Source organism: Anser brachyrhynchus (genome assembly GCF_964034855.1).
Source record: "Anser brachyrhynchus genome assembly, chromosome: 6".
Lineage (NCBI taxonomy): Eukaryota > Metazoa > Chordata > Aves > Anseriformes > Anatidae > Anser > Anser brachyrhynchus.
Window position 1 is genome coordinate 36,398,194 of NC_137700.1, and position 14,113 is coordinate 36,412,306.

Below are 14,113 nucleotides of genomic sequence, written 5' to 3' on the forward strand. Positions count from 1 at the left end.
AAGGGGGTACAGCCCTAGAGCAGGTGACCGTTGAAATCCCTCATGGGGAAATAATAAATCACATCAGAGGTCGAGAGCAATATGACAAGAATTCTAAGTCTGAGCATGGCAATGACTTCCCCTTGAGCAGGGACTCCTCTCAAGTTTACTCCTCGAGGTCAAGAGATCCTTACTAACTACGCCTGTTGGTGAATGGGACTTTAATTTTTAAAGGTACTTGATTTGTCTTAAGATTTAGCAATCTGAATATGCAGTAGACCACTCCCTGTGACTCTTGTCATCATAACAAATTAATGATATCAATCTACTTCCTATAATAAACCAAACTGGCAACCCTGCCCATGGCAGGGGGGTAGAACTAGATGATCTTTAAGGTCCGTTCCTCTACCCAAGCCATTCTATGAATTTATGAAATTGCTGCTATATCATTAAAACCATCTAAGAGTTGGATATCTCCTGCTTCTGACTTTCAGAAGACAGCATTCAGCTTTCCAAAGAACCCCACAGACTTGCAGGGTGGAAACTTGCTGTATTTCTCAAATAAATGAAATCAAGCAAATGATGGTGCCTTCTTCACTCACTGCAGTGAATTCAACTACTGTGCCATAAAGTGGCATCTCAAAAATAGAGTACAGTTCAGCTTAAATTCTTACTGATGGAATTGGAAGCGGATACAGTGAGCAGTGAAATATGTCATTTATTTGTTTTTTGTTTTTACAGAAACTGCGTTTTTAAGGACTTTAGGGGCTGGTGTATTATCACGTCAAGAAGCATTGCACCCTGTGCTGCTAGAGCACACCCAAGGTGGTGAATAAAACCTGCAGGGGATGAGAGGTCCCACTGACCTCAGCCACAGAAGTGTGGTCACCACATCCCACCAAAGGACTGTGGTGAAGCACAAAGCTGCAGCAGGTAAAGGGGATAAAGGGAGCTGCATAATCCCTTGGGGATCTACATCACAGTCCCTAGCACCAGTGGGTACTACAGCCCCTTCCACCTGCTAAGCCTGAACCTTCAGGTCCCACCACTGACCAAGCACGCACAGACCTCTCCATGCCGTGACAGAGACAGGCTCAGGGCTGTACACCCAGATGCAGCTATGGCTAAGATCCCACACATGTGTCTGACTGACTTCATTTCCAAATAACCCAGAAGTTTTACTTGGAATAAGGAAGTTGCTGAAAACAGAGAAAGAGAGAAACGCCAGGTCCCACAGGGAGGGACTGAGTGGGTAGGCTCACAGCCCTGATCAGGAAAAGTCTGAAATAGAAGAAGCAACTCTAAATAAATTGTCTGAGACAATGACCCTGAGTTTCAGCATGGTCCATAAGTGCAAGCCTTGTTTCATCCACCCAAACAAGAACTTATATAAAGAGGTATTTCTGTTGCCACTCAGCTACTGGGAGCTACCAGGAGGCTGTGCAATCCTGTTATGGAGCATTACAGCATTACCCAGAGGACCCTGTCTGGAGATCATGTTGAGGCTGCACGCGTAATCCGGGAGGACATCCTGTCTCCCTGGGTATTTAAAATTAATCTAAATTCAGCTGCAGGTAGTTTTTTTTGTTGTTGTTGTTGTTATGTTTTTTTCAAACCAAACCAAAACCAAAACTAACCAACCAAACCAACTACACAAACAAACAAGAAAAAAAACACACAAAAAAACAACTGAAAACAGAGCTGGCCTAACTACTGCAGGATCAGCAAGTCAATGCAGGCTGCACTGAGGCGTCCTCTTGTTTATTTGTACTGAAAACTTTGGGGCTGGGTTTGCCTGTGACTACAAGTGCTTTAAGAAGATGCGTGTCAGCAGTAACTCACTCCACACAATTATCAAAAACAGCCTTTGTGATGAACTTCAAAGAGCACGGCTACTTTTAAAGAATTATGTTCTTTGACACGCTACAAATTTGAAACTTGGGAAATCTAAATTAGAAATTAATATTTTGCCTAGGTTTGATTTCTTGGCTTGTACACCGCAGAACTCGAGGAACCCCCGGGAGACAAAGCTCCTCTGCCCATGCAGATGGTGCAGGCTGTGCCTGGGAGTTCACTTCACTACGTTGCGACAACTCGGACCCTATGGGCTAGCGCAAAGCGACACACAAAAGAGAACATGCTTTCAGGGGCTCAAAAAGGTGAAGTGACTTCTTTCATGGCCAAAGGAAACACAACAGCTTCCTTAAATATTTCAGGCACTGGAACTGCAAGCCTTAGAAGGCAACGTTTTAATCCCAAAATAATGCCCTCCAAAGTGCTACTTCCAGGAATAACTTCACAGTGTTGGCAAGGACCACGATTTCCAAAGGAATGTAGTGAAAATGGCAGTCCTTCCACACCATCAACTGCTTCAGCTCTCAGAGCTGCCAGAGGGACCACCACCAGTCTCGGTAAAGAAAAGCTCTAGTAGTCACACGCACCTTCATCACGCTGTTAGGTATGAGGCAACCATCAATCTTCAATTCCCTACCTTTGTCTTGTTTCTCCTGGTCACCCTGCTGTTTGTTGACAGTCACTTTGTTCATGTAAATATATTCTTCATCGCCACCTGCAACCAAAGGGAAAAGCGAAGCCTTTATCCACCCTCTGCTTTCCCATTGCTCATTTTTTTTTCCACAAAGACGGATGTAAGAAGTGGCTTTGCTGAGTGCACGTGGGGGACAGCATGTTTGTTGAGGCAATGTGCAGAAAAAAAAAAAAAGAAAACCAATAATAAAAAGCAGAAAAAATAAATGCTGTATAGCCAGGAAATTCCATAAGTTAAAATTTCTACTTAAACACTAACTTAGCCAAACAGTACATCCTGTGTATCTTACAAAGTGGATTAAATAAACTTAAGGTTTAATAAGGAAAACAGAAAGGATCAGGAATCTTGGGAATCCTTTGCTTGTAAAGCTGGACACATAACTAGAGGAATTTTACATAAACAATTAGAGGTCACTGCAAAAATAATCTGTTCCATTTTCTCCTTTTAATTTTCTTGTCTCCCCTTCCTGCCAACCTCCAAGAAAATGTTGCTTCAAGACCCCGTAGCGGTTCCCACGTGAGCCCACCACCCCATCTTCAGCTTTCCCTGCCCGTACCGCTGGTCTTGGTGTACACCCGCAGCAGGTCGGAGAGGAAGCTCTTCTTCACAAGAGCAGTGCTGCTCAAGTTCTCCTTGTCCAGGATCCTCAGAAAATCTTCAAGTTCATTGAGCAGCTGCTCGAGAGCTACGACAGCAACAGAGACAACTGTTAGCAAAGCAGTTTGGTGGCATTTCAAAAGAGGACATACATTGATTGTTTTCCATTTTTCTGCATTTTTTCTGCTCAGGAATAATTCATATTTACTTTTCTAGCTTGAACCCTCCTTCTATTTTTTAAAAGAAAGCTCCAAATTCCATTAGCTTGTTCATAAACCACTAAAATCTCAGGTAAACACCTACTCTTCTTCCTATAGGACCTTTTGCTCAAGATGACAAAAGCCTAGAGGGATTTTGAGCAATCGGGCTGAGACTACACAAAAGCAGCTAGAAGGATCTTGCCACTTGAATCTTGAATCCCTTCAAATATAACGGAAACATCATTGCAATTAGAGCCTATCAAAGACCCTGCTTTTTGGTTCCTATTTTCAGGCTCGCTCCTTATTTCTCCACAACAATTTGAAAAACATCCACGTGCTATGTACCAAATATTCATCTCCCCTCAAAAAAATAAGGAAAAAAAAAGGAAAAAAGAAGAAAAGACCATCAAAAATCCATGATTCAGTAACTCCTCACACCATCTTGCTTGGGTGCTGACCAGTGGTGTGTGTACCACATGGAACTGAAGATAAACCCAAGGCTGAGCAGCTTCCCGGACAGCCTTCAGGAAAACCTGCCGCACCGATGCCATCCCTTCACACCGGCAGCGACAGGTCTGTTTTCCTTCTGAGGAGCTGCTGCTCAGCTCTGCCACTGACAGGGCTCGCGCCAAAGCACCAGGCGTTTAATTGCTTGCTTTTGTTTGCTCTGAAGTTTATCGTGGGCTAATTAGCAGCAGTGGCAGGAGCCTGCTCCGCAGAGGAAATAACGAGGTGTTACGTGGAGAGAGGAAGCACAGCACAAGAATGACAGCGTGTGGGAAAAGTAGGGAAAAACCAGCTTCGGCTCTTCCTCCGGCTGGGAGGCTCCCCGCTCACCTCCCTCCATCGCTCCCTGATGCCAAGGACCTGCGGGGAAGATGATGGGCTGAAAAGCCTGGGGTTACCGCTGCCAGGCTGCGGATCCTTAGCGGCTGTGACGTGTGGGTTATTTAACTGGGGCAACACGCCCTTCCCTTTACTTGCGGCATTTCCATGCCTCGTGTTCCCATGTGAATCACAGTGCACAGCAGCGAACTAGAGAAGTGTTATACTTCAGTTCTGCCGGGCAAAGCATCTGAAGCATATTGACCCTAAGTGCTACCACCTCCAGTCTCATCACAAATATTTGTGCAGGAAAGAGCCTTCACCGTCTTACTGCCCCCACCTTTAGCCAGCCGCTGACCCTTCCTCGGGTGAATACTTGTTAGAAGATGGAAAAATAAAGCATAAATTACTCTACACTGTGAAGTTTTGTGTTGCTAGCCATTAATTCAAACTCATGCTACTGCTCTCAAACTGTATTAACCTTCACTAGCCTGACTCTAAAGCAGTCTAACAAGTCCAGATCAATTGATAATAGCTCTAGAGGAAACTGCTAAATTCTAGCTCTTCACACTTCATTTTATACCCTCTATATCCAATTAATTCTCATCTGGTTTTATTTAGGACCAGTATGAAATAAAAAATACCTGTAACACGATGCATTAACTTGAATGCTTTTGTTGGCTACTTGTTTGCCCAGCTATAACCCACTGCTGACTAGAGAAAGTAAAAATGATTTCAAGAAACAATAGCATTTTTCATAAGCTACAAGGAAACAGGTAGCATTTGTCAACAATACTTGATGTCATTGATAAGTGTCACTTAGCAATGAGCTGTGAGCATTTTGTGTCAAGCACGCTCATAACCTGCTTCTCTCAAGTATCAAGGAGCCTGCTTCTCCTAAATTTAAGGAAACTCCACTGGGGCAAATCCCAGGCTTATAAACCCCGCCATCCACTACAATGGTGCGCTTCCAAAAACCTGAACTGAGGCTGGTTCTGGCTGAAGTCAGGCCTAAACGTATGTTCCTATTCGTTTGTCCTAGGAACAGGACATTTGCGTGTACCAAAAGAAACAGCTCAAAAAACCACTTAATCTTAATTTGAATCTTCAGAAGCGGGTCAGCTCCCCCAGCTGCCTGCGTGGCAGTCACGACACTGCATTTGCAGGGAAGGGGGGATAATTCCCTCCTCCACCCCCATGACTGCAGAAAATGCCTTTATTCTTCTCCCAGGCATCCACAGCTAGCATACACACAGGACCCGGCTCTTGTGAATAACACAGCCCATACAGTAGGTTACATTTTCCAGCCCACCAAAGCTGAATTCAGGCTTCCAGTGACTCAAAGCAACTCATTTAGGATGTGATCCTGGGGCCACCGAGGTCAGTGGAAAGACTCTGTCAGACTTCAAGGGATTCGGCCTTTAGGGGCTCAAGAGAGATTCATTTTGCTCTTCTTCAGCAAGAAGCAGCATATAAACCATCTGCTTCTATGCAAGTTTCTCTTTCATCTCAGCTGGACATTCCCTATCCAAACCTGATACCTGCAAAAATAAACCGCCATTGAAATGAATGTGACCATTCATTCTCTCATATCAGAAGAAGAACAAGCTAAAACTCATCAGAGTGATGAATGTGAGAAAGAAGAAGGATGAATAAGAAGGGGCTCTATAAGATCCTCTCCACAAGCAAGAATCACAGCAGGTCACAGCAGGTCAATAGGACTAAAAACAGTTGAGAGCCCATGTATGTCAAACCATCTCAGGATCTGGAAACCACTGCTTGACCTCCCCTAAAGACCCGTCACGCTGTGGTGATGAAGTATTGAACATACGCATGGCAGAACCAGGTTGGTGGTTATCCAAAGCAGCCTGAAACAAATGGCTCCCTCCTAGCTGCATTGTTTTGCTCTCGTTATTTTAGCAGTTTAGAACTCAGAGCACATAAAGCTAGGCGTGCTCTGCAGGGCAGTAGCTACAGATGCAAGGAATGCATCTGCAAAATCAAAGGCTGTAAGCAGCAGAATGAGACATCAGAAGTAGACAGAAGCCAGATTCACAAGACAGTGCAACTCTCAAAGACTATTTTAAGAAACCTCCTTCCACATCTGCACTGCTCTTCTCAACTCTTATAGCACTTCAGTGTAAGCCCCAAGTACAACATTACCCAAATAATCTTTCTACCTATTTACCTCTATCAGAAAGACTACCTCAAATAAATACTTCCACATCAAAAAATTTGCCTTATTTATGAAAAACAAATTACCTCTAAGGTTAAGAATGGAGAAAGCAAGGCCCAGAAGAATTAAAAGATTTAGCCACAGTCACTGTTTAAACCCCTACTGAAGCCAGTCCTCCCAAGCCCCGGGACAGGATACTCCATCTCCTTACAAAGTATGGCCAAAAATATGGAGTACATTAGATGGCACAACACAGCTCACATCGTGCTCTTCTTCATGGCCACAGGCATCAGTCACTGAATACAACCATAAGGATTTCTCAATATGTGATGAAGAGAGTAGTCAATGCACGGAACTTGACTGATTTCAGTGATGATTGTCACCGAAAGTACAATACTTTAAAATACAAACAAATCTCACATCTTTGCTGGTGTAGGAGGACTTACACAGTGGAGGCTACAACCAGAACCACCATCTCCTCCTACATGATCCTAAATGGAGGATGAGGGATGCTCCCCCTTCTTTTACTCCAAGACAATGAAACCCTTTTTACAGAAACTCCTGGGCAGCCCTCTGACCACAGCAGACTCTCTCTGTATGAAGGTTGGAAATTCAGTTGCAGCAATAAGCAAAGAATTACTTGAAACACAACTGATCTGTTTCGACGTCAATTCAGTGGCAGTCAGAGAGCGCTGAAAAGGGCTTCTTTTGGCTCTCTTCTATGGCCTTTCTTTGCAGACAGAAAGTCCCTTGCATTGCAGCAGTATCTGTCCTAGTTCATGTGAAGCTAGAGCCAAAAATGCAGCAGCTCGCAAAGCCCCCATTGAGGAAGCACATTCCTCGCAACGGAGCTGCCAATTTTGCCTGACACCAAGGTCACTGAAAGGTAAATGACCATAAAACTAGATTATAAAAGCCATTCCTTCCAATAACCACTGATCTTTGTCATTTTGCTACAATAACAACCTATGTCTACATCTAATTACTTCATGTCTTGGCCTTATGAGGAAATGGAAAGACAGGCTCAGAATGAACTTTCACTCAAGTGTTTTAGTAACCACTGGGCAGGATTATATTAGACCTTTTAATCTAAATTCAATTATTTATTTTATCAAGGTAGAGGGGCCCCAGCCACTGGACAAAGGACTGTAAGAAGAGACATACTAAATGATGAACTCTTTCCTCTCCCGAGATGAGAGGATGATAAGGAGTACCCTTTACTACCAGGAAACTTGTGCATGCAGTGATGAGAGTGATTTGGCCACGGATACGGGCTTCTTTTCCAGCAGGTCCCCAGTACAACCCAGCTTCCCAGTGTCCCAGCCCACCCTTCCCCGAACCTTGGCATGTTAAGGAGATTTCCAGCTCCACGCTCCATGTCAGGCTCCACACCTGCTACGGGTGTCTGGGCTGTGGGCACATAACATGGAGTCCGGCACCCCGCAGATGGAGGGGGCACCCCACAACACTGCGGCCCACGGAGAGCAACGCTTTTCACTTTTTTTTTTTTTTCTCTGGTTCCTCATCCCCCGTCAGCAGGGCAGCTGAGGAGTGCATGGAGGGGCCTGGCAGGCACAGAGGCAGCATTCAGAGGGCCGAACAGCGAGCGCTGTCAGCCGAGCCACAGCACTGTCCCCAGCCTCCTCGGGCCTCGCTCAGGCTGACGTCGCCCTCGATGACAGCCAGAAGGCTTCTCTCATGGCCCTGAGGAAAGGCAGATGTGGTGACAGCGACAGCTGTAGAGGCTGGATGACCCCCGCGTGGGGCTGCCTTCCAAAACAGCAGAGCAGACCCTTCCTCGGGCGAACCGGCCCTCCCCACGGGGCCAGCCTCAGCACCTCGCAGAGGGGCAGCAGACAAGGCCACCATGATGCCCTGGCCCTCCTGCGGTGGTTACCCCTCCGCTGTGGCACACTCAGAGGACGTGTGACAGGAGAGCAGGAGCTGGTGTGGCTCCAGCACGCCAAAGTTCACCAGGTTGATGAGCACAAGACAGGCAAGCACGGACTCAAGGGTGCCGGTTTGGTTTTCATCACCATAAAGCAGGCTCCACTGCCCAGGCTGGCACCTGCACTGACTGGCCAGCCTTTCTGCCTCTAGCTTTTCACGGAAAAATAAAATAAATAAATAAAAAATAAAAGAAAAAGCTCAACTCAGTGTTGGCCAGATGAAACTCCTCCATTTTTCACAAAAGAGTATTTCATAAATATTTGTAGAAAAAAGAAGTCTCCCCACAGCAAAATGTGAAGTGCTGTGTTTACCAAAGGAAAAGAAGAAGGAAAAAAACAACACCAGGCTTCCAGTAAACAGCGAACTTTCTCATTAAACAATCACTGCTAGATTAAAAAAAAAAAAAGGTAAAAAACACAAAATTGAGGCAAGCCTCTTCTCTTAAATAGGAAAACTGTAAGATTAGTGAACTCCTATCATATTTTCCCTATTAAGCCTGCTGTGTCAGACTATTATGACCAGTCACAAAGCTGTCTGATTTTCAGACATAATGAGTGCTTACAAGGAAGAAAGAAAGAAAAAAACCCAGACTGCTTCTATTGATGCACCTAAAATCCGGCACCGCCTGGCTTCACACTCCAGTCGGGAGCATTAGGCTCATCTTTGTCGCAAAGTATGAATCATGGAAGGAGAGAGGCAAACAATGTGTCTGGTGGGTTGTGGGCTGTGAACTGCACAGATGAACCCAACCAGCTCTGCGTGGGCTGCTCTGGAAGTTGGAACAAGCCTCGCATTGAGAAGTAGCGGCTCTAACCTAGGAACCCTGAACTTCAGCAAAACAGCAGCAGAAAACGCACACAAAGCTTTTCAGTTTGCTGAGCAAACAACGGGCTTCTCTTCACTCTGCTGGAAGATGAGAAACAGCATCCAAGAAAAATTAAGAAAAAAAGAAGGAAGAGAGAAGAGAAGCAAAACATGAAAATTACTGTGTCATAAGGAGCTTTACTAAGCAATCTCATATTTTAGTGCCATATTGCCTTATTACAGGCAATATAGGGTAGATGAATGAAAATTCAGGGGCTATACAGTGACATCTTTCTTTGTCAAGTGTCTCAGTCTTTCCATGACAGACCAATTGGTGACTCATTGGAGGTCTCACACTGGCAAACGAATCGGTTGGCTGATATCTGAAAGAAGCCAGTCTCCTCCCTGTGTAACATGCCCTATTAGCAGAGTGCCCATCAACCTCAAGTCCCTGAAGTGTTGCTAGGCCATGGACCGCACAACTGTGCTCAGGTGCTTAGCGATGCAAGTAGCATCAGCACGAAACTGTGATGGGATGTGGGGTTGTTTGGACTGTCACCATGAGAACTGTTGCACCCTCAGCATACCAGGTCACGTATCACTTGCCTAACATAGTAACTTGCTGGGGCAGAACAGAGCTAGGAAACATCAGGGAAGCAACCAAGGAAAGATCAGCACAGTGGCCAAGAGGGTAAGTTGAGATCAAACCAAATTGGCATGGACATCAACTGAAAAAATACGGACTAAGTCAGGCAGGGCAGGATGTTAAAGAAGGTCCTCTTTCTAAGATAAATATCCCCAAGAGCAGGCTGTAGCAGGCTCCCTTCCCAACACGGAGGAAAACAATCTCAACAATTTCTACAAATCAGAAATTTGCTGCCAAGCCCCAGAGTTGAATCCTACAGTGGTGTTACAGAGAGACATAACTTCCTCTAAAGCTGCCACCACTGACTCTCTTCTCTTCCCACAGTCCTTTCTCCTGTGTTTTCTCCCGACTCCTTCTGCTAAAATTTAGGGTTCTTTTTCTCCTTTCTTGTGAAGTTTTGCTCTCTTCTCCCTCTCTCGATCCTTACAAGACACAAAGACTCCATGCAGCTACTTCATTATGGGGAGTTGCTTACCATCTGACCTGTAACTTAAAAAGGACTTCCGTTGTTTGCTATCTAATGTAATGCATAGCTCTATCCAGGAAGGGGCTACTTAGAGGCATTCAATCAAATAGAATAGCTGTTTTCATGGAAAAAAAAAATAAAAACATGCAAAGAACTCAACTACATGACACAATTAGACATTGCTCAAATCCAGCAAAACGAGCATCTCATAGCCACTCACTCAGCCCAGTCATATTCTCTTCTCCGTTGGTGCAATGTTTGCTCCATGGAAGTGGCAATGTGTGCTCCTGCACCTCAGCTGAGGGTCTTGCCACTGCTGGGGAAAAACCTTTCTCTACTGCAGCCAGAAACCAATTCCCAAAAGTAGACTTCCTCTTGCAGAAGGAACAGAGCCAGGTAGGGCTGCTCTAGCTCATGGAAGGGAGGGTAGCCGGTCTTGAAGGAACTCCTGGGTTAGGGAAAATGATTGTTGTCGAAATATGTCGACCTTGCATCATTCTTATCCACCACTCTGCATGGCTATATCCAGAGGAAAGCACATCCCCATCCCTGCCTTACAGAACAGCAGGCACACTGTTGTCCGAATGCCTCTCAGAGCCCTGGCCACAGGATCCCTCTTTCCCATAGAAAAAGGAAGCCTGGGATACCGCACTCACAAAGCAGCAACTGGGAAAATGCAAGGCCCTCGAGAGATTAGCTATCACAATGATGGTGAGCGACAGCCCTGGAACAACACCCCGCGCTTTGTACCACATCAATACAAATAAAGGAGGTTAACTGCCAAAAATATTTGGAGATGGATTTCTCTCTTGCAGGCAAGACACAAATTAAAGGAAGCTGCCAGATATGCAGAGGGTTTGTGTGTGTGTTTTTTTTTTAATGGAGGACATGCACACACACATACACATACCCTCGTATCAAAACATTTTCCCACCACTCTCTGTTGATTTAATGGCATCATTTCTCCAACAAACAATAGAAACATAACAGAAGGGGAAGGGAATTATGTCTGAGAAAGCAAAAGCATGAGCTCTGGGGTCAGAAAGAAAGACAGACACAGAGCCCTGGCGTCCCCAGCCTTTCCCTGCTGTTTCCTCTGCGGCAAGGACTCTTCGAGCTGTGCCGGCAGCCTGTATGGCCTGGGCTGAGCCTCTGCTTCTACAGCTGAGGAGCAGAAGGACTGCGCAAGGCTGCTGCACCAGTGCAGGGGAAAAACAGGTTTTAAAAGTATCCTGAAATATATCAGGGTAGGCTGGCGGAGGCAACAGCGACATCATTATTGATTGCTATGTTTCTTTCTTAACTATCTTGCTCAATCCCTTTTCCAAACATTTCATACTGTCCTTATCCGTCCTCTTCAGGGGAACCACGGAGCCTAAACATGGGGCGGGAGCATGTCCCCGAGGCACTGAGCAGTGGGGATGCAGCAATGTGCATATCAGAGACTTTTTCTGGAATCCCACTGTATAACCACCAGCAGGCAGAACCACTCCAAAACAAAGATAATTAAAAATAAATAAATAATGAAAATCTACAGACATCACCCAAGCTCATTGCTTTACTAACAACAGCAAGCTGACGTTTACTAAACTTCAGTTTAGGGTCACCAGGCGTGGAGGTGCTTAGGAATGACCAGGCGGTACTTCCTCCTGCCCCGAGTCACCAGAGCTCAGCGAGCCTCTCCCAGCAGGGCCCCACCATCTGAGCATGGGAGGCCACAGCTCCCACCCACCTGCAGAAGGTGTCCTGAGGACAGGGCTGGATGACATCTTTATTCATCTCCCCCACCTCAGACCTGACGTTTCGCTGAATTCGGGGTGGAAGAGCTGCACCCCAGGAGCACACGTCTCCTGTTAGCTGTGGATTACCGAAGCAGCTGGGCACCACATGAGCCATTTCAAGACATGTGAGCCCTGCAGGGAAACACCAATGTTGTCCTAATGCTGCAGCGATGCTCTAGAAACAGGGGCTCTGCTCTGCTTCAAACCCCAAACATCACTTTCACCGCTCACCAGGTTTTCAAATGCAGTTCAAGTTTTTGGTACCATTTGGCATCTGTGTTGTTAATTCATATATTGCCCAAGAAATTGCCAAATGTGTTTTCTTTGTAGAGCCTACCTGTCCAATACTCACAAAAACAAGTGTCACCCACAGGGAGACTCAGAAGCGAGCCTCTCCCAAGCCTCCCGATTTACGCAATGGCTGCACACACGTTACTCGTCCAACGCAGCTCTCCTTCACTGTGTGAAAGAAACGTGCCCTACTAAAACACAGGTGACAATGCCTCGGGACTAAATGGTGACACAATACTTCCCACAACAAGCCAGGAGCATACTGGGGTGAGTGACCCAGTAACGTGCCAGCCAGCACGGGTCAGGATGCCAGCGCCACGGCGACTGCCGGAGCTGGGCGCTGCTGCACGAGGAGATGCAACGTGAGCTCCTGCTGTCTCCCCATGGATCCAAGCCCCACGTGCTGTGATGGTCAGATCCATGGAGAAAGGATCAAAGAAGCCCAGAATCAACCTCTCTACTCTACCAACAGCTACAAGATCTCTCCAGAGCCTTCTCTGCTCCAGGCGGAACAACCCCAGCTCCCTCAGCCTGTCTTCACAAGAGAGGTGCTCCAGCCCCTTGATCATCTTTGTGGCCCTCTTCCGGACTTGCTCCAACAGGTCCATGTCCTTCTTGTGCTGGGGGCCCCAGAGCTGAACGCAGGGCTCCAGGTGGGGTCTCACTAGAGCAGAGCAGAGGAGTGCAATCACCTCCCTGACCCTGCTGGCCACGCTGCTTTTGGGTGCAGCCCAGCATATGGCTGGCTTTCTGGGCTGCGAGCACTCATTGCCGGCTCGTGTTGAGCTTCTCATCAACCACCACCCCCAGGTCAAATTCACCCAGACGCACAGAGGGGTGAGAAGGAGCTCAGGACAAGGTAACCCTACTGCACCTCTGCCTTCTTCCCCAGCAGGGCCCCACAGGAGCCCAGGGGGCTGCGGCAGCAGAGCACCAGGACAAAGAGTGGCCTTTTTATTTCCCAAGAAAACTCAAAAACTTTTCCCTTTCTATTGTGACTGTGAGGCATGGGAAATGAAAGACAGCTCTCAAACCAAAAAAACAACCATTTACCGGATAAAAAAGATTTTCTTACTTTGTCTGTCTTGCATTTTGTTTACATGAACGAGAGCCAGTTATCCAGAGTGGGAACAATACGCTGAATTAAATCTCTGAAACCCATTACATAAATATGCCGAAGGTATTGCTAATCCTATCACAGATTTAAGAGTTAGATCATTATTTTCATTTACCATTTCAGCAGAAAATCCATGACAAGAAACTGCTGATGAACAAGATCAGGCCCTTCCAGCAAATTCAGCTTCCTTCGAACTTTTCTGTGCTCATGTTTGACTCCTTAATTTCCCTCTTAACAGACGTCTGAGAGATCCTTGTAGTTGGGCTATAATTTACCCAGTCTGGCATTTCTCTTTTCTTAGCATTGCCCCTGCTCCAAGCCGTGTTTTCCATCCCAAAGGTGAACATAACATAGTTAAATGTTGGCACTAATGAATTAATAGCTTTTAATGAAAGTAATAACTTGAAGGAAGTCTCTTATTCTACCGTGAGGCGCAGCCTGGCCAGCACACTGCTCTGCCTCCGGCGCTGGAACCAATTCAGTCAAGGACACGATTAGCATCTTGCAAGCAGGAACTGCCCTTGAGATAATTTTATAATGCTCGCAGTCATAAAGAGAAACACATCCTCAAAACCACTGGTGAGTGAGCTGCAACTAAAGCAGCAGAGCCCCAGTTTTGCAGAGAAGGTACCGAAAACCAGTGGCCATTCAACGTGCTGATGGTCCAGAGAAAGGGGCAGCAGCGAGGAGAGGAGCCCCGGGCTGTGTGCTCCAGACCTCCCCCTCACCACAC

At 46.2% G+C, this 14,113-nt stretch overlaps 1 protein-coding gene across 5 annotated transcripts in view; it reads right to left on the reverse strand.

Annotated features, from left to right (window-relative positions):
- AFAP1L2 (actin filament associated protein 1 like 2) overlaps nucleotides 1-14,113 on the reverse strand; it is a 63,367-nt gene that overhangs the window by 22,263 nt on the left and 26,991 nt on the right. For 4 of the 5 annotated variants that reach the window (XM_080597752.1, XM_080597750.1, XM_080597751.1 and 1 more), the window contains exons 2-3: nucleotides 3,084-3,212; nucleotides 2,471-2,548 (exon numbers count right to left, since the gene is read on the reverse strand). In XM_080597752.1, coding sequence (XP_080453878.1) covers nucleotides 2,471-2,548; nucleotides 3,084-3,212 — 207 coding nt within the window. Of the gene's footprint in view, nucleotides 1-2,470; nucleotides 2,549-3,083; nucleotides 3,213-10,411; nucleotides 10,440-14,113 lie in introns of those variants that run through there. The other variant, XM_080597753.1, reaches the window with a different exon arrangement.